The sequence below is a fragment of the Sorex araneus genome, chromosome 6 (genome assembly GCF_027595985.1).
Source record: "Sorex araneus isolate mSorAra2 chromosome 6, mSorAra2.pri, whole genome shotgun sequence".
NCBI lineage: Eukaryota > Metazoa > Chordata > Mammalia > Eulipotyphla > Soricidae > Sorex > Sorex araneus.
In genome coordinates this window covers 27733811-27753817 of record NC_073307.1, presented here as the reverse complement: position 1 = coordinate 27753817, position 20007 = coordinate 27733811, and the positions used below count along the sequence as shown (strand labels likewise).

The window sequence follows — 20007 nt, the reverse complement described above, 5'->3', positions numbered from 1 at the left end:
AATTTATGAAAGGGTGATACAAAAATAATTTTCATAATAACACAGCACAACTTAGTATGGAATTGCCTATCTGGTAGTAGTACTTTGTCAAGTAGCAGAGGCCACTACACACACTTACCAAAGTACTGTAAGTCTTTTATCTGCAGCGGTAGCGTCTGGTGCCAAGTAACTCTTTAGTTTCATAGTGTATCTGTGAGTTAAAACAACAAACATAATATTACATATTTCATCTCATTACTTCATTCAGTTTTTAAAATGTTAGAATCTAACCTAAGTAAGGGCAAAGATGCCCACTTTAGTATCTAGTGTTCTTGGACCACACCTGTCAGTGTTAAGGGCACCATGAATTGTGGGGATAGAACCTTGGGCTCCTGCTGTAATCCATGCCCATCAACTATCTCTCCAGCCTCCTATTTTTCAATAGGTTCTTCCCTAGAGGTACTTGGGAGCTCAGGGACACTCCTGGAGTTACTTAGTCATGCTGATGAGAGGGGGTGGGGGGTAGGTGGTGGTGGTGTCTATCCCTTCTAATCTAAGGCCAAAACAAATCAAGTACTTTTTCTGCTTTACTACAAAGAGGTGCATCATTTAATAACACTTCTGTAAGCAATAGACTGTTTATGTAACAATGGTTTCAATAAGTAAAACCATACAGTCCAGAGGTGCAGCAGGCTGTATCATCTGAGTTTAGAGTAGTTATACTGTGACATTTGCATAATTTCTAATAACTACATTGTCTAATGATTTCTCAGAATGTATTCCTCTTAAGTGACAGCCTCTTCCTAGATGGACAAATAAATAACTGTGGCAAGTTTTTTCTACTTACTTGATGAGATCTGCTGTCTCTGAATACATAGGGAATGGGGACTTGGATTCCTGAGCATTTTTCTCTAACGCATTCCCACATTCTATGAAAGATACCACAGCATCAAGATAGTACACAGCTTTCTCAAACCTGTCAGACTGAAAAAAAGAATTAAGGTGATGAGAGTCACACTGCTGTCAACAAACAAAAAATAGCATATATTAACCTGACTAAATACATAAATGTAATTTTACGTACCAATGCATCGGCATTGTGCTTTAGCTTTTTTGCTTCTTGCAAATAATGATCTGCTGAATAATTTCTGCAATGTAAATTTTTATTGTAAGTGAAATGGTAAATATTTTACAACCCCATATGCTTTACAATATTGTAAATGGTAGGACTTCAAGCATAATACATTCCAGTACCACACACTACACCAGAAGAAATGGTAAATATTTTCATAGTATTAGCATCCCTTGGTTTCCACAATCTCAAGTACAGAAAATAAGTTACTACTAGACCTTCATTTCAAATTATAAGCATAAATCATTTTGGTCAACACATGGCAGTATTTAGGAAAATAGAAAGCAAGCTTTCTATTTTATACTATTACACACCCAAATTGTATTAAAGACTTAGAGAAAATAAAATGGATAGCAGAAACAAACTTTTATCAAAAATAGAGGAAAAACCAATAATGCTCTCACACATTTAATCTACTTTAAACAGTGATACCAGCAGCTGTATGGTCCTAATTAAAGGCACATCATTCAGAGCAGAGCCCCCTTGAAAGTTACAGAGTAAAGTTAAAGGAATAGTATCTGAACTAGTGGACATATTTCAAATTAAAATGATATTCTGTGAATCATAAGGCAAGTATGAACTTTTCTGGCCACTGAGAGAAATTTCAAGTTTTTATTTATTCTTTTATCCCAGTTTACTTTTTCTTCACAGGATATACAAGTTGACAAAGTGCTATTTGTTTATTTACATGTTTTCTTTTCTAGACTACCAGCTCGGTGAGGGCAAGGATTTGATTTTTTTGAGGTACTGTCATTTATATTGTTAACAGCATTTTCATTCATACATCATTCCAACACCACATCCACACCAGAGTGCCCATTTCCCTCCACCAAAATCCCAAGGACCCTCCAGCCATCACTCACTCTTTACCTGTGACCCCAGGTAAGTTCAGTTCTGTAGACAAACTATCTAATTCTGAAGCCTTTGGTCATTTGTTATTCCCTTATCATGTTTTAAAGAGAGTTGCTCTTTGAGACACATGTTCAAGGGAGAACATAAGCTTAAAGAGCAAGCCAGGAACAATTTCTTGAATGCATTAAAACAAAACACAACATATTTATCTCACCTGTCATCAAAGGCAAGCTTTGTTCTCCGAGGTTTAGAAGCTTCAGAAGTTGGTGTAGATGAAGGACAGTTTGAGGAGCTATTTGAAGTCTTTTCCTAACCAAGGGGGGGAGGGAAGAAGCAATATGTGAATATGTTTAAATTTTTGAGATGATTAAACAAAAAAGTATAAGTATTTCTTGAACCGCTGGGAAGAAACAAAATTTCAACTTTAGTATCACTGTCATCCTGTTTTCATCCATCGAGTTACTCGAGTGGGCGCCAGTAACATCTCCATTTGTCCCAGCCCTGAGATTTTAGCAGCCTCTCCTTACTCGTTTTTCCCAACGATTGGAGGCTCTTTTCAGGGTCACCTATTATTGTTATTGTATTTGCATATCGAATATGCCACGGGGAGCTTGCCAGGTTGTAATAAATGTATTACAAAACTTTAAAATTTCAGGACACAAGTATTTGTTTAACAGAACCAGTCTATTGTATATGCCCAAAAAATGCATTCTAAATCATTTGGTTTAGCAGGCACTGGTCTGGCACTTTCTGTTGCTGTTGTCTTAGGGGCCACACCCAGCAGTACTCAGGGCTTCCTCCTGGCTCTCCACAGAGGGATCACTCCTCGTGGAGTTCGGGGGACCATATGTGGCCCCGTGCAAGTACCATTACCAAGTGTGCGCAATCCCTAGTCATCAAAACCAACAACTGCAAGAAAAGAAAGGAGAGGAGAAAACAACAAAATACAAAGTGAAGAAAGGAAAGGGATGAGAGACATAGCTCAATTGGAGGCCATAGTTTGATATGTGGCAACATATGATCCCTTGAGCACTGCTGGGAGTTACCCACCCCACACACAGAGGAGATGGATGGAAAAAGGGCACACGGGGAGTACATGACAAGAATGAGACTGATTTTCAAAATCTAGCCTCCCGATACCTTACCTTAGTTTCCTTCGAGCTACCGGACGTCTTCCCTTCAGTCTTCTTCTGCTTTGATGCAGAGGAACTGCTTTTGCTGCTGCTACTATTCTCCTTGTTGCTGTTATTACTACTTGACTTCAAAGAAGAAGACTGACTAATAGTCCTCTTCCGAGAGCTATGCTCAGTTTTTGGATCTTTTGAAGGAACAGGAGCAGCAGGAGAAGGCAACAAATCCTTTTCTTTTGCAACACTCTGCTTCGATGACCTGTCAAACCCCCAAAAAAGCCTTTATTTCTCTATACATATAAGGGTGATTGATTCCTCCTTCCCCCTTTTATCCTGCTTTCAAGACAAGTTAGTTTTCCCTAATTTGATTAGTAGGACACATGACTTCTGTAAAACAAAATTGTAAATTCTACAAAAGCAAGTATTTTGCCTGGCTTTATCATCATTGCATATCCAGTATCTAAACCTCAGTCTGTGACATGAGTATGTAATAAATATTGACTGAGTAAGTGAACAATCAGAGTTGGAAGGTACTAATGTTCTGAAGTTATCAATCTGTTAGAGATAAGTCTTTTATCTACACAGAAAGAAGAGAATATTAAGACTGAGTCTTACACTTCTCCATCCTTATTAACTAAATGTAAAAGCTCCATGTGAATTTGTGCATATATATACCATTATGTTTACTAAAAGGAGCAAAGAACATGCTGAAAGTACCCAATAGCAAACAACATACATATATTAACACATAACCAACATGTTTTGGGGACATACTCTCTGTTGCTGGATGACTTGTGGCCTGCTAAATTCTTGTCCTCTGTTTTGGGTTTCTTGCTCTCACTGGCTCGGTTATCATCATCATTCTGAATGAAAAACAGAAAACAGCAGTTTCTAAGATTGATTTTTATTTCTTTAACTTCAGTTTCCATCACTAGTCACCCCCATTTTATCTCCTAATAAGCCTCAGACATAAGTTAAACAATACTCAGAAACTTAAACTTAGGTTTGTAAAAGTCTCCTATTTTATATACTGAGTTTAAATATGGAGATACACTTTTTAGTCTTTTAACTGCCATCTCTCCAGCCTAATAATATTTAGAAGTAGTGGGTGGTATTTAAAATATTACAACTAATTTGTGTATCTTAAAATTTACTCTTTTAAAGTGTAAAATTCAAAATAATAATAGTCATAATAATAATAAAGGGTCAATTCCAGGGGCCTAACACATAGTACAGAAGACTACCTCCCACATAGCAGACCTGGGTTTGATCCCCAGCACCCCATATGGTACTCTGAAGCAAACCAGGATGATTCTGAAGTACTGAGCCAGAAGTGAGCCCTGAGCAAAGCCTGGTGAATGTCCACTCCAGCCAAATGGAAAAAAAAAAAAAAAAAAAAAAGCAAAATAGTATGATTCCAGAGTCAGGTAGATGGCTCAAAGTGCTAGGGTGGAAACCTAGAGAAATCCTGGGTTTGATCCCTCGAGGGACCACACGGACCTCCAGGCAATGATGGGAATAACCCTGGCAACACTGGGTAACCCCTCCCTGCTCCCCGTCCCACACTAAAACAAAAGGAAACAAAAAACGGGTTGGAGAAATAGTACAGTGAGTAGGGTGCTTGACTTGCATGTACCCAAGAAAGGGTTTGATCCCAAGCACCCAGTATAGTTTCCTGAGCCCACCAGGAGTGATCCCTGAGTACTGTGTGGCCCCATCCTAGAAAAAAAATCAACAAAACACTTAAAACAGGAATTAGGATTGTATTGTAACTGGTGTGGTCACATGTTCATGCTTCCTTTTTTGCACTATGAGGCCCAATTCAGTGACCGCAGCCCACTAGCAAGGGTGGGGGCAATGGTTTGGGGCCAGCTTGCTCTGACATGAGGCACTATGAGAGACCCATGGTGACAGACCTGCCATAAATCCAAACTCATCCTGCTGTTCATGCTTAAGATTTTAAGATTAGTATCTTAAATTTTAAGTTTAAATTAGAAAGAAGTTTGAATTTTAAGATTAGTATCTGAAAATCATATTCGCAACACATGTCAAGGAAAATATAGGACAATTATTAAAATCCATGGGACCAATCTAGGTTTGATCCTCTCCCTGGCAACCCCATATGGTCCCCTGAGTAGACCAAGAGCGTGATCCCTGAGCTCAGAGCCAGGAATGGCCCAATTACCTCTCCCCTTTCCCCTCCAACCCCCCCCACCCAAAAAAAATTACCAAGCTTTATCTCTAATCCAAAAAGATCTTAAAAGTATTTAGGGGAAAGGAACCCTCCTACACTGCTGGTGGAAATGCCGACTGGTTCAGCCCTTTTGGAAAACAATATGGTTGCTTCTCAAAAAATTAGAAACCGAGCTCCCATTTGACCCAGCAATACCACTCCTGGGAATATAACCCCGGAGAAGCAAAAAAGTATAGTCAAAATGACATCTGCACCTGTATGTTCATTGCAGCTGGCTGCAATTCATTTCCAGATTCTGGCTAGTTTACAATAGCCAGAATCTGGAAAAAAACCAAAGGCCCAAGAACAGATGACTGGCTAAAAAAACTTTGGTACATCTACACAATGGAATATTATGCAGCTGTTAGAAAGCATGAAGTCATGAAACTTTCATGTAAGTGGACCAACATGGAAAGTATCATGTTGAGTGAAATGAGTCAGAAAGAAAGAGATAGACACAGAAAGATTGCTCTCATATGTGGAATATAAAGTAGCAGAGAGGTACGAGCTAGCAATGATGCAACCTCTGGCAGAAAGCCCTCTGGACTTAGTCACTAAAATACTAAAATACAGAAATCTAGAACCTCGAGGCCGCTACTGTGGCCACATGACCTCATATCTCTTCATTCTCAGTGATGGAAAACAAGTTATCAAATGCTTCCTTTCCAGCAGGTCTGCCTCTGGGGGGGAAACTCCAAACAATAATAGTGAGTTTTTGTGTTTGTATGTAATCAAAGTAAAGAGAAAGTAAAGTGAAATTTATCAAGTACACAGGCGGGGTGGGGGACTGGGGGGTGTGGGGGCGGGGGGGAGGTGTACCGTGGTTCTTGGTGGTGGAATTTATGCACTAGTGAAGGGATGGGTGTTCGAGCATTATGTAACTGAGACTTAAGCCTGAAAGCTTTGTAACTTTCCACATGGTGATTCAATAAAAAAAAATAAAATAAAAAAAAAAAAGTATCTAGGGATAAGACCAGATAGGTTTTTTTGTGGGCCACACCAAGCAATGCTCGGATCACTCTCAACAGGCTTGGGGGACCAGAAGGGGTATGGGGGATTGAATCTGGGTTAGCTGTGTGCAAGTCAGACGATCTACCCGCAGTACTATTGCTCTGGCCCTGCCAAGACCAGATTTTTTTAGTTCAAAACAAAACTTACTTCAAGAAGTTGAGTATAGGCATATACAGTGGATTAGTTAAAATTCTTTTTTGGGTTTTTTTTTGTTGTTGTTTTTGGGTCACACCCGGCAATGCACAGAGGCTACTCCTGGCTCATACACTCAGGAGTTACTCCTAGCAGTGCTCAGGGGACCATATGGTATGCTGGGAATTGAACCCGGGTCTGCCGCATGCAAGGCAAATGCCCTACCCATTATGCTATGCTCTAGCCCAGGATTAGTTAAATTCTTAAGATGTGTCAAACTTGGTGAGCTCATTTATTAACCTGTAATCGGTAATTTACAAAGTGTGATTAGATCCAAGAGGAGAGTGTGCTAGGGACTGTGGCAACCTGTAGAGTAATTATGTCAATGAAACATATTTAAAACCAAGATTTAAGGATGTCTTGAAGGCGGGTCTGCAATCTCCACTTCAAACATCTACCCCAGTCAGCACACCCTCATAAAAGAATTGCTACTCCACTAGCTTGATTACAAACCACTCTCCTTTGCAAAGGAAGCCAGGCAGAAAGTAGTGTTCCTACTCGGTGCAGAGCCTCATCTGGGCCTGTGCCACATGCTCAATTTTCCCTCATAGCTAGGACTCAACTGGTTTATCTTTCTTTTGCTTACTGAGATGATCACCAGAGTATTTCAGATTTCAATGCTTATAACAAAATCACTTTACAAACCTTATGTTTCCTCTTGCCTTTGTTGGAAACTTTCTCTGAGGCTTGTTTCTGCGCCTCTCTGGTGTGCTTTTCTGGCACATTTTTCTTTTCCCCCTTGGGTGGCTCTGTTTCTTTGTAAGGCTTTCCTGGTATTCTAGTCAAAAGATTCAGGTCAATCTTCACAATAAGTGGATACCTGTCATCAGGCTCACTGAGGGGCGAAAGAAGTTCCTTCTCTTCCATAGGAGAGAACATTCGTTGCCGAAAAAAGCTATCTTCTTCCTCCACTGAGGAGGGTTTAACGGGAGTCCTATTACTCTCAAGGTACTTAGGAGTTTGTGAGGAAGGAGGAAGGCTCTCGCTTTCATCCGATTCTGAGGATGAGGTATCTGTTTCTATGATTTCCCGTGATTTCTGGGAAGATTTACTTGTTGACTTATACTTCTTTTTCTCTGTTGAAGGTCGGGGGGATGATTTGGACTCCTTTTTTATGTTGGGCTTCCTTGAGCCTTTGGTGGCTGCTTTGTGTCTGCTGGAGGGCATGGTGGCAGTCATGTCGATGGGGGTTTCACTCTCTATCTTCAGGCCACCTCGGGGCTCTTCAACAGTTGCTTTCTCAGTCTTTTTGGGTTGCTTTTTGCCTACAGTTCTCCTCTGTGTTGTGCTGTCACTCTGTGCAGGAGACTTTTGCCTCCCACGCCCACTTTCTGATCCTTTTTGGACAGTTTTGGAGTCTCGTCCGGGAGTAGTAGAACTTGTTTCTTTAGGTCCACCTGGATCAGTGTAGCTATTTCCAGTGCTCTGTTCTCGACCTTCCTTTTTATAACCTTGAGATGATGGGATATTACTGTCCACAGAAGATGCTGGTGATACTTTATGTGGGTTCACTTTATTCAACCAATTATCAAGTTGCCATTTGTTTGTTGGTGGTGGTTCAGGCTGAAACAGAAACAAAATTATACCTTTTTCATTTTGAAGCTTTTTTCCTCTCTGTTACTATCTAAGGAGAAAGAAAAAAATTTCAAAACCTAATTATAAAAAAGCATTTGTTTTTCACAGTTGATAGAAACAAAAAATGGGCTGAAACATAACCAAAAGTCCTAACCAAATAAGTAAGAAAATGTGCTTAATATTATTGATGGCCTTTAAATATTAAATATTCCTGAAAATTTCAAAAGCTAAATTCTAAATGACCACAGAATGTGTTTTAATTTACTTATTTTAATTTACTTATTTATTTTTGCTTTTTGGGTCACACCCCGCATTGCACAGGGATTACTCCTGGCTCAGACACTCAGGAATTATTCCTGGCAGTGCTTGGGGGACCATAGGGGATGCTGGGAATCAAAGCCAGGTTGGCTGCGTGCAAGGCAAACGCCCTACCCGCTGTGCTATCACTCCAGCCCCACAGAATGTATTTTAATCGCATCAATGAAAACAAACTATATGATCAACAATATAGATTTAAACCACATTTCATCAACTCAAATAAAATGATGCTGCATGGGAATCTATCCACAATAACTATATAACATTATATTATCATGTTGAGATGACAAAAAAAAAAGCCTAAAGTCAATGTTTAAGTAATCTAAAATGTAATCTCAAGTAATTTTTAATACAAACCAGAAGTCTGGTCAAATAATAAGAAAACTGAAATATCTAGGTTTCCTTCAATTTAATTTCTTTTTGTCAGAATGTGCATGTTCTGTCACCATTCTTATATGAGTCAGGTCTTAGCTGATTATCAACAGGCACCTTGAGAGAGTCTACAGTGGATAGCCCTTATAGCTTTCTCACCTCAGGAGATGCACTCTGGGATGGCTCGTTTGCCTCACTGTCACTAGAACTACTTTCACTTTCTGAGTCAGATCCAGAGCTGCTTTCAGATCCACTATGGCTGCTAGAATCATCCCTCGAGTTATCTGCTCCTTCACTATTATGGTGTGAAGGTTCAGAGTTACTGAAAAATAAAACATACAAAAGAACAAAAGTATTTTTTATAACCACAATAGATAAGAATATAAATTTAACAACCAACTTTACTTCAATGCTTACTATATGTTAAGCTGATCAAATTCTATGAATCTAGAAATTCATTATAAGCCAAGTAAAAACTTCTTTTGGGCCAGAAAGATAGTACAGGGGGTAAGAAGCTTGCTTTGACCCACTTATGACCCCAGATGCTGTGTATGTCCCTAGGTGCCACCAGGAATGATCCCTGAGAATAGAGCCAGGAATAAGTCCTGAGCACTGTTGGGTGTGGCACAAAAACAGAAGACAAAATCCCCAAAATTGAAGGGGGGAGAAAAAACCCCCAAGACCTTGTTTTCCTTTTTTAGGCCACACCCAGTGGCGTACTTCGGGTTCTCTGCTCAGGCATCACTCCTAGAGCAACTCAGAGTACTCTACAGGGTGCTGGGGATAGAATCCAGGTCAGCCATGTGAAGGGCAAGGGCCCTTCCCACTGTACTGTTGCTCTGCCCTTCTACCCCATAAAAAAGCCTTTGTAAATTTCTAAGATACTTCTCAGTTGTTGGTAACTCTAGCTTCTATGAAATTTTCCAGAGGTGTAATTTTACATCATATGTAAGAATTCACTTTGGGGCTGGAGAAATAATACAATGGGTATGGCGCTAGCCTTGCATGTAGTCTACTCAGGTTTGATCCTCAGCACCATATATAATTCCCTAAGTCCCACCAGGAGTGATCTTGGAGCAGAGCCAGGAGTAAGCCCTAAGCACAGCCAAGTGTGGCAAGGAAAAACACACACACGCACACAAAAAAACCCCACCTAATTCATTAAGTGTACAATTTCATGATTTTGGTTTATAGAGCTGTATAACCATCATCATAAATACAAACTTTTGAAACATCAATTATTGCATCACCTCTCTTCAAATTAAACAAAAAGAAGCTTACCTCCCTGGTGTACTCCTTGGCATTGTCTTATCACAATCCTAAAATGGAAGTATCAGAGGAAAGGTGTGAATAAATAGCACTCTATCTACTTAATGTGAACAATAACTGAATTTCTAATTGAAAAATATCTATAATGTATGTGTTAATGTTTATTTAATACTTAAAACAAATTATCTCTACCTAAAGAGTAACTGAAATGCCAGAAGTAACTCAAACGCCAGGATAAAATGAAAAACTTTGGTAGTAGTTCTTTCAGTAATCTTATGCTTCACGTTTTCACATAAATAGAAAGGAAAAGCCAATCTTTTTTAATAGGAAAAAATTTGAGGTTTAAAGATAGCAGAAAATTCTAACATTCCTCTATCAGAAAGCAAGAAGTAACTTATTTTAAATAACTGGATCACAAATGTATGTTAATTATGATTTTTACAAAATACAATGAAAACAAATACTGTATGAGACTGACAAAATTATAGTGGTAGACACACCTGTTCCCCATCACTGTCTTCACTGCTGCTTATTTTTAAGTCATCTTTTAACATACTAGAGGGAAAAGGCAGAAAGGATTATTAATTTTGGAATAGTTTATCATGGCATACCAGAGTACTAAATATCTACAAATATTTCTGGAAAAAATGACTTTGGTAGCCAAAGATTTAATTGAAAAACAAAGAATAAGAATTAGTAAGCCATACTCAGTCAAAACACTAAGTCTGGTTTGGTTCACATAGAAAGTAAAACCTGAGAAGGAACATAATAATTACACAAGCTCAAGCTTTTCCTTAACGCTGAAAAATTAATAGTTTTTTTTCTAATTAAACAAAAGTCATATTCCACAAACACTTTTATCTAGTTACATACACACATTCATTTACTATTAAAACAAATTATCATACTCATACCCAACAGTTTACTACAGATAAAACTCCTAAAAAGAAGAGAGATAAAATTGAAAGCATCAGCAATTCTCTTTCTTTGTCCTCAATGTTGTAAGAAGAGGGTTTTGTGCACCTGTTCATAACTATACCAGAATACAAAGTCAAACTCTGTGTCATTAATGCCTCACTATGAAGAACAAATGATACTGAGGACAGTGGATAGGGCACTTGCCTTACATTTGGTCAACCTGGTTTGAATCCTGGCACCCCATATGGGTGGACCCCACCAGGAATTATCTATGAGCACAGAGCCAGAAGCAAGCCCTGGGCACAGCAGGATGGAGTCCCCCCAAAAGAAATGTGACCTCTGTTAAAGTAATAACTTCAGATAAAGAACCTTGATCATACCATAGAGATGACTATCATTGTATTAAAAATAAACTCTAGGGACTGGAGCAATAGCACAGTGGGTAGGGTGTTTGCCTTGCATGTGTTCGACCCGGGTTCGATTCCCAGCATCCCATTTGGTCCCTCTGAGCACTGCCAGGGGTGATTTCTGAGTGCAGAGCCAGGAGTAACCCCCGTGCATCGCCAGATGTGACCCAAAAAGCGAAAAAATAAATAAATAAATAGGGGGCTGGAGTGATAGCACAGTGGGTAGGGCGTTTGCCTTGCATGTGGTCAACCCGGGTTCGATTCCCAGCATCCCATATGGTCCCCTGAGCACCACCAGGAGTGAGTCCTCAGTGCATGAGCCAGGAGTAACCCCTGTGCATCGCCAGGTGTGACCCAAAAAGCATAAACAAACAAACAAACAAACAAACAAACAAACTCTAAGGGGCTGGACATATAATACAGAGAACAGGGCGCTTTTCTTGCATGCGGCTAACCCAGTTTTGATCCCTGGTATCCCATATGGTCCCCTGAGCACTAGAAGCAATTCCTGAGCACAGAGACAGGAATAACTCCTTAGCATCATTGGATATACCACAAAACAAAAAACTCCAAATTCTCCTTGAGTAAAAATAATATATTAAAAAAACACATAAATCTATAAGCGAGACTTATTGATTTATAATCTGGAACTAGTTTTTTTTTTTTGGTTTTTGGGTCATACCCGGCGATGCACAGGGGTTACTCCTGGCTCTTCACTCAGGAATTACCCCTGGCGGTGCTCAGGGGACCATATGGGATGTTGGGATTAGAACCCGGGTCGGCCGCGTGCAAGGCAAACGCCCTACCCGCTGTGCTATCGCTCCAGCACCTGGAAATAGTTTTTAAAAGAATGTGTATAGGGGCCGGAGCGATAGCACAGCGGGTAGGGCGTTTGCCTTGCACGCGGCCGACCCGGGTTCGATCCCCGACATCCCATATGGTCCCCCAAGTACTGCCAGGAGTAATTTCTGAGTGCAGAGCCAGGAGTAACCCCTGAGCATCGCTGGGTGTGACCCAAAAAGCAAAAAAAAAAAAAAAAAAAAAAAATGTGTATAAATTTTCCTTAGGCCATGTAGCTAAATATAAATCACTGTATCACTGTCATCCTGTTGCTCATCAATTTGCTCGAGCGGGCACCAGTAATGTCTATATTGTGAGACTTGTTACTGTTTTTGGCATATCCAATATGCCACGGGTAGCTTGCCAGGCTCTGCCGTGCGGGCAAGATACTCTCAGTAGCTTGCCGGGTTCTCAGAGAGGGGCGGAGGAATTGAAAATAAACTACGAAACACTTTTTTTCTTTTTATAGGCATGAAAAATCAACGTAATGCTTAAAGAATTATAACAAGAAAAATTGTTTATTTTTGTAGTGCCAGAGAGCTTACTCAGGGATCTATAGTTAAATCACACCACTTGTTCAAATAATTCCTCATTACCATCAGAGTTTCATTAGCTTTCTGCTTAAAATTTCATGAGTCTTTAATTAGTGGGAAAGAAATCTTTCACTTTAATAACTACTTTTACTCCATCCCAAATCTTATTCTGAGTTTCTCTATCTGACCCCAAATTTAGAGTATTACATAAAAGATCACCTAGAAACAAAGAACCCAGACAATTACATAATTATGAGAAGCATTTTAAGACTGACCCAATAAAGTGGGATAGAGGTAAAAAGTTATCTTTTAGACAGTAACCTAGTGCATATCTCTATGACTGACTTCTGTAAGAAAATGTACTAACTCTGAAAACGTTCTTCAGTTTTTATGACTTACTAATGCTAGCTCAATAAACCTGTTTACACAAGTGTGAATAAGTCAAAATTGCTTAAGGTCCTGCATGTTGTTCTTCCTTCCACAACCAGTGATAAGCATGTAAATGGAAGTGTCGCATCAGTTCCTGGCATGTGAATAAATATAATAAATAGTAATCAAATCTGGTTTCCTCAGCAGTGAGCAAAACTTCTTAAATTAATGATTGCGCTTTTTAAAAGCATTAACATTTGTATTTATTATTCAGGTGCACTTTTCAGAAATGAAACAGACATAGGCCAACGTTTTTACATTATATGTGAAAATGTGTTCAGAAAAATGAGTTACAGACTTAACAAGTAAAACTACTGAACTTTAAATAAAAAGGAGGAGAGGGCCAGGGCGATAGTACAGTGGTAGGGCATTTGCCTTGCACACCATGGGTTCAATCCCCAGCACCGGGTATGGTCCCTGGAGCAATACCAGCAGTGATTCCTGAATGCAGAGCCAGGAATTAATCACTGAGCTTCACTGCGTGTGACCCAAAAGCCAAAAAATTAAATAAATAAATAAAAAGGATAGAAATCAAGAGACATAGATCAATGGGCTGGAGCACATAATGTATGAAAATGTTTAAACCCAAACAAGTAAGTGTCACTAAATTCTGTCACGAAGAATGATCTCACTCATATGTAGAAGCATACTGGGGGAATAACTAATGCCTGAAAGGCAATGTAAGAGAACAGCTGGAGACATGGTCATTAGTAGGAAGCGTGCCATGGGGGGTTGAAAGAGGTGAGATAGGTCAGGGAAGGAATCACCACAATAAATGATAGAGGGAAGTGGTCACTCTGAACCAGGACTACGTGCTAAAAAAGAGGTAAGGTGACATGCATGAGAGACTAACAGTGGGGCTGGAGCGATAGTACAGTAGGGCATTTGCCTTTTCACGCAGCCGACCCAGGTTCAATTCCCAGAATTCCATATGGTCCCCTGAGCACCACCAAGAGTAATTCCTGAGTGTAAAGCCAGGAGTAGCCCCTGTACATCACCAGGTGCGACCCAAAAAGCCAAAAAAAAAAAAGACTATCAGTAACAGTACATTAAAACACAGTGCTTAAAAGCGGGTTTAAAAAAAGGGGAAAAATATAACAGCACCCGCCATAAAGAGAGGCTGAGGGGCAGAAGAGTTAACTGGGAACATTGGTGTTGGAAAACAGACAATGGCAAAGGGACTGACATTGGAACACTGTACACCTGAAACTCAATCAAGAATAACTGTAACTGTAATTCACAATGATTCAAATTAAAAATTAAAAAAAAGGGGCTGGAGCGATAGCACAGCGGGTAGGGCGTTTGCCTTGCACGCGGCCGACCCGGGTTCAAATCCCAGCATCCCATATGGTCCCCTGAGCACCGCCAGGAGTAACTCCTGAGTGCAGAGCCAGGAGTAACCCCTGTGCATCGCCAGGTGTATCCCAAAAAGCAAAAAAAAAAAAAAAAAAAAAAATTAAAAAAAAATTTTTTTCATCCGTCCAATTTTCTCAAAGGCACTGCTAAAATACAAAACCAAAAAATTTTCAGAACACTCAAGAAAATAATAGTCATTAGCGGGTAGGGCGTTTGCCTTGCACTCGGCCAACCCGGATTCGATTCCCAGCATCCCATATGGTCCCCTGAGCACCGCCGGGAGTGATTCCTGAGTGCATGAGCCATGAGTAACCCCTGTGCATCGCCGGGTGTGACCCAAAAAAAGAAAAAAAGCAAAAAAAAAAAAAAAAAAGAAACTAATAGTCATATTTTCTTTTTTTCCTTTTTAGGTCACATCCAGTGACTGTCAGGGGTTTCTCCTGGCGGTACTTGGGGGATATATGGGATTGGGGGATCGAACCTGGGTTGACCGTGTGCAAAGCAAATACCCTATCCCTCTGTACTATCGCTCCGGCCCCAATAGTTATATATTTTCTAACTCAGTTCTCCTTCCACTCAGCTAAGGTGGTTACAAGGTTATTAGGATAGATGCTTCTGTTTTAAATTTGTGTTTTCAGGAATAATTTAAGCTAGAACTTGCTATGATCTGAAACACTACTTTCAATTACATTTGATGTATATTTCTGGTTCTGCCTTACAAAAGCAGGAAAACATGAAACAATTTTTAGTATTCTACCTTTAGGGCTAAACTAAGAGTTTACTAAGAAGAAAGAATCATGTCTTTGATAATGTCTTCGTTATTAAATATAAGTACCAAGAATACAATAGCCAGAAATACAGAATAGTGGGTAGAACACTTGCCTTGCAAGTGGTCAACCTGGGTTTGATTTTCAACACCCTATGTAGTCCCCCTTAGAGTGATCCCTGAGTGGTGAGCCAGGAGTAAGCCCTTAACGCTGCCACGTGTGGCCCCAAGATCAAAACAAAAAAGAGAGGCTACGTCAATACAACAGCATGGAAGGTGCTTCCCTTGCGTGTAGCTGATCTGGGTTCGATCTCTGAAATCCCACATGGTCCCCACAAGTACCTCCAGGAGTGATCTTTGAGCACAGAGCAAGGAGTAAACCCTGAGGACTGTTGGGAGAAGCCTTAAAACAAAATAACAAACATACAAACTTATATAGGATGGGGAAAAAAAAAACATTTTTAGGGCAGTGCAATCACACTATCAACCACATGTCAAACCTAGTACATCACATGTTCTGTAAAGAAAGGGTTTTTGCTTTTCTAGCAATGCTCAAGGTTTACTCCTGGCTCTGCACTCGGGGATCCTTCCTGTCAGGGCTCAGGCGACCATATGGGATACTTGGGATTGAAACTGGGTCAATCCTATCCATTCTACTGTATCTCCGACCCATGTAAAAAAAAAGTTTTATAAAGATCCAAAAAGATAGTTCAACTGTATGAAAGATGCCTGGTTAGGTATCTAGCTCCTCCTCTAAGCTGGAGTGACACCTAGCTTCTCCACTGCCAGGAGTGACACCACTGAGTACCAAGCAGAAGTAGGCCCAGAGTACTACCAGGTATGGGGTTCTGACCCCCCCAAAAGAAAATTTTATTAGACAAGTTAAACCCGTGACTTGTGATTCTTTTTCATGCTTAGGGACAGGATCAAATAGTTGGAACTAAGATCATCTGCCCCTAAACCCCAAACAATTTTCTACCTGGTTCTTTACATAAAAGTTTGCCTGCCCCAGGCCTTAAAAGATTAAATGTTATTCGAAATATCCAGTCATTACAGACAAGACTTTTACCAAAACAAACAAAAATAAACTTACGATTTAGACTGGTGCCCATTTGAAGTTTTAGAAGAAGGATTATATCTTTCTAGAAAAAGAGAAAGATGCAGAGATCAGCAACTAAGTGTGACTATTCGTGACTGGAAAAATATCAATTCTTCTCAACACATATAAATAAAAACAAGCTGTAATTCTTCATCCATCAAATTGGTGATATTTCAGAATCCAATAAGATACTGGGGAAACATTCTATTGATAAGATATAAACTCATCCAGTATTGAAAATATTTTATTATTTTTTTCATCAATTCTTTTTTTAAAAAATTTTTATTAGTGAATAACTGTGAGATAAAGTTACAGACTTACAAACTTCCATGCTTGCGTTTCCGTCATACAATGATCGAGTACCCATCCCTCCACCAGTGCCCATTTTCCACCACCAGTGGCCTCAGCATCCCTCCCACCACCTCCACCTTGTCCCTTCCTCCCTCTGTGGCAGGGCATTCCCTTTTGCTCTTTCCTTTTGGGTGTTGAGGTCTGCTATAGAGGTATTAAGTAGGCATCATGTTTGGTCTATAGTCTATAGTCTATTATCAGTCCGTATCTCCCATCCCTAGCGGGCCCACCTAGCACCCTTTGCTTGGTGGTCCCTTCTCTGAGCTGTTTTTCCCCCCAGCACGAGAGGCCAGCTTTCAAGTTGTGGAGTAATCTTCCTGGTACTTATCTCTACTATCCTTGGGTGTTAGTCTCCCACTGTTACTTTATATTCCACAAATGAGTGCTATCTTTCTGTCTGTCCCTCTCTTTCTGACTTATTTCACTTAATATGATGCTTTCCACGTTGATCCACCCATATGCAAATTTCATGACTTCATCTTTTCTAACAGCTGCATAGTATTTCATTATGTAGATGTACCAAAGTTTCTTTAATCAGTCATCTGTTTTGGGGCACTTGGGTTGTTTCCAGATTCTGGCTACTGTAAACAGTGATATTGCAAGTATTTTAAATGTACCTATCTATGTGACTTAGCAATTACAACAAATACATAAAAACACACCAAATCCTTAAGGTGTCTAATAATAAATACTGGAAACAGAAGTCCACTTATGAGATAAATTTAACAACTTTGTAAATCATGCTGTTGGAAACTTCACAAGGAAGGAAGGAAGGGAGGGAAGAATGTTAGAAATTGAATTTAAAAAAGAATGAGGGGCTGGAGCGATAGCACAGTGGGTAGGGCATTTGCCTTGTATGCAGCCAACCCAGGTTCGATTCCCAGTATCCCATATGGTCCCCTGAGCACTGCAGGAGTAATTTCTGAGTACAAAGCCAGGAGTAAGTAACCCCTGTGCATCGCCGGGTGCGACCCAAAAAGCAATACATAAATAAATAAATAATAAAAAAGAATAACTGCTCCTGGGAGTATAATATAGGAGGTAACAGGGCTGACCTGGGTTTGACCCCCAGCATTAAATATGGTCCCCTGAGTACGGCCAAGGAGTGATCCCTCAGAATAGACCCAAGAGTAACAGGAGTAAGACCTAAGTACCACCTGGTATGGTCTAAAAAACAAAAGGAAAAAAAAAAAAAAGAAAGAACGTTCCTGACAAGAGAACAATCATTTTGTTGGAGAGCTATTAGATGAAGCCCAGACATTGGCAATGATTTCTGACCTTACCACTATCAATTCCCAAAGCTACTATCCCGTAGGACAATCTCTGAATTCCCTCAGAATATCCTTCCTCTCATGTTCTTCTCAAAGGCCACAGAGTGGTGGCAAAGCAGTAATGTGCAGCAGACTTTCTTCCCAGACCAAACGACAGAAATAAGTGTAAGAAAATAGGAAGGAAAGAGTCATAGTGAGCTACAATGAGCCCCCTTTTTTTTGCTTTTAGGGTCACACCTGGCGATGCATAGGGGTTACTCCTAGCTCATGTACTCAGGAATTACTCCTGGAGGTTCTCGGGGGACTATATGGGATGCTGGGAATCGAACCTAGGTTGGCTTCATGCAAGGCAAACGCCCTACCCTCTGTGCTATCTCTCCAGCCTCAATGACCCCTTCTTCCCTAGAATCTTACCATCATAAAAACAAGTGCCTTCATGAAGGAGATAGAGAGAAGAAAAGTTCTTGTATCTATGAGGTATCGAACACAATGAATTCACTAATTTTGAATGATTAATTCAAATACCTAATAAAATTATTAAATTTTATATTATTAAAATATATAATTCATTTTTAATGCTTACCAAGATCAGTGAAACCCAACATTGATCCCAATCATAAAACTGGGTAAGACAGGTAAATAATTATTTAAATGATGTATGATGTGATGATGAGAACAAAATGCTTTTGACAATCTGAAAACTAAGAGGAAAAGTAATACTTACTTTGTTCTCCAGGGCCGAAATTGGACTGCTGCGTTTCCTAAGAAATAAAGAACAGAAAATGATATACTGACATTAAAAAGATTACTAAAAAGTATTTCAGATGTAACTACTGGATTCCAGTTAGTTCAATGAAAGATCCCATTGAGTTCCTATAGGTGAATAAAAGAAAACAAAAATCAAGAGAAGAATTTAATGACTGGGACTGGAGTGAAGGTACACTTGCCTTGAGCAAGATCAACCCAGGGTTGATCTCTGGCCTCCCATACAGTCCCTGAACACTGCCAGGAGTGATCTTTGAATATAAAGCGAGGAGTAAGACCTGAGCACTGCTAGGTCAGTCCTCCCCAAAACAAACCAAACCCTACTGATCTTTGACTCAGTAATTATTGTGGTCAATAATGAACTTTTCAATGCTTAAAACAAGTAGAATAAAACTTCCTGATGGTCTTTATTTTAACAGATCCCACACACATAGTACCTAATTTAGAATCCTGGATAAAAATTATTTTAATTTCAGGTTGTTTTTTGGGGGAAATCTGGGATTGGGCCACCGAGGTGGTGCTCAAGGGCTATTTTTGGCTTTGTGCTCAATGCTGGGGGACCATATGTGGTGGTGGGGAATCCCAAGGTCAGTCACATGCAAGGCAAGCACCTTAACTACTGTACTATCTCTCTGGCCTTAATTTCAGAATCTTGGTATTAAGAAAACATATGTTCTGGAGCCAGGGAGATAGCTCAAAGGGGTAAAGTACATGCTATGCATATGGGAAGCTTTGGGCTAGATTCCCAGCACAGCACTGGTCCCCCAAGTACCACTGGAAACAAATGCTGAGCATCACAGCAGGAGTAACTGTAACTGCTGAACACTAGCAGATGTTGCACAAAAGCCCAAAACAGGTTTAGGGATGTAACTGCACTGGAATACTTGACTTGTAAGTCTGAAGTCCTGGACCTCATCCCTGGTACCATTAAAAAAAAAAATACTAAATAAAAACTCACGCAACCAAAAGTTTATTTTTTAAAATAGCAATACCCAAATCTCATATATACTGTGGTGAAAATAACTGTACAACTTATTTATGCTCAAAAGATACCACTTTTGTGGACCAAGACCTTCTACATTCCCATATTATTTTACTCCTCAACTATCAGCATCTTACAATTAATATCTTGGTAAAGATACTGCCATATACTTCTCTATAAACCTTAAGTTAGACTGGTGCGTTCTCCACCCAGACCAAGAACCCGAC

At 39.8% G+C, this 20007-nt stretch overlaps 1 protein-coding gene and 1 non-coding gene across 4 annotated transcripts in view; both read right to left on the bottom strand.

The window, feature by feature from the left end:
- AFF4 (ALF transcription elongation factor 4) overlaps positions 1-20007 on the bottom strand; it is a 94812-nt gene that overhangs the window by 13011 nt on the left and 61794 nt on the right. For all 3 annotated transcript variants that reach the window (XM_055141420.1, XM_004609858.2, XM_055141421.1), the window contains 12 exons: positions 18758-18794; positions 16406-16454; positions 10564-10618; positions 10076-10113; positions 8954-9116; positions 7175-8092; positions 3868-3956; positions 3109-3352; positions 2178-2272; positions 1064-1127; positions 827-963; positions 119-190 (listed from right to left, as the gene is read on the bottom strand). In XM_055141420.1, coding sequence (XP_054997395.1) covers positions 119-190; positions 827-963; positions 1064-1127; positions 2178-2272; positions 3109-3352; positions 3868-3956; positions 7175-8092; positions 8954-9116; positions 10076-10113; positions 10564-10618; positions 16406-16454; positions 18758-18794 — 1961 coding nt within the window. The remainder of the gene's footprint in view (positions 1-118; positions 191-826; positions 964-1063; positions 1128-2177; positions 2273-3108; positions 3353-3867; positions 3957-7174; positions 8093-8953; positions 9117-10075; positions 10114-10563; positions 10619-16405; positions 16455-18757; positions 18795-20007) is intronic.
- On the bottom strand, positions 4900-5032 carry LOC129406339 (small nucleolar RNA SNORA42/SNORA80 family). The gene has a single exon (XR_008630946.1). It is a non-coding gene; the product is annotated as a small nucleolar RNA SNORA42/SNORA80 family (small nucleolar RNA).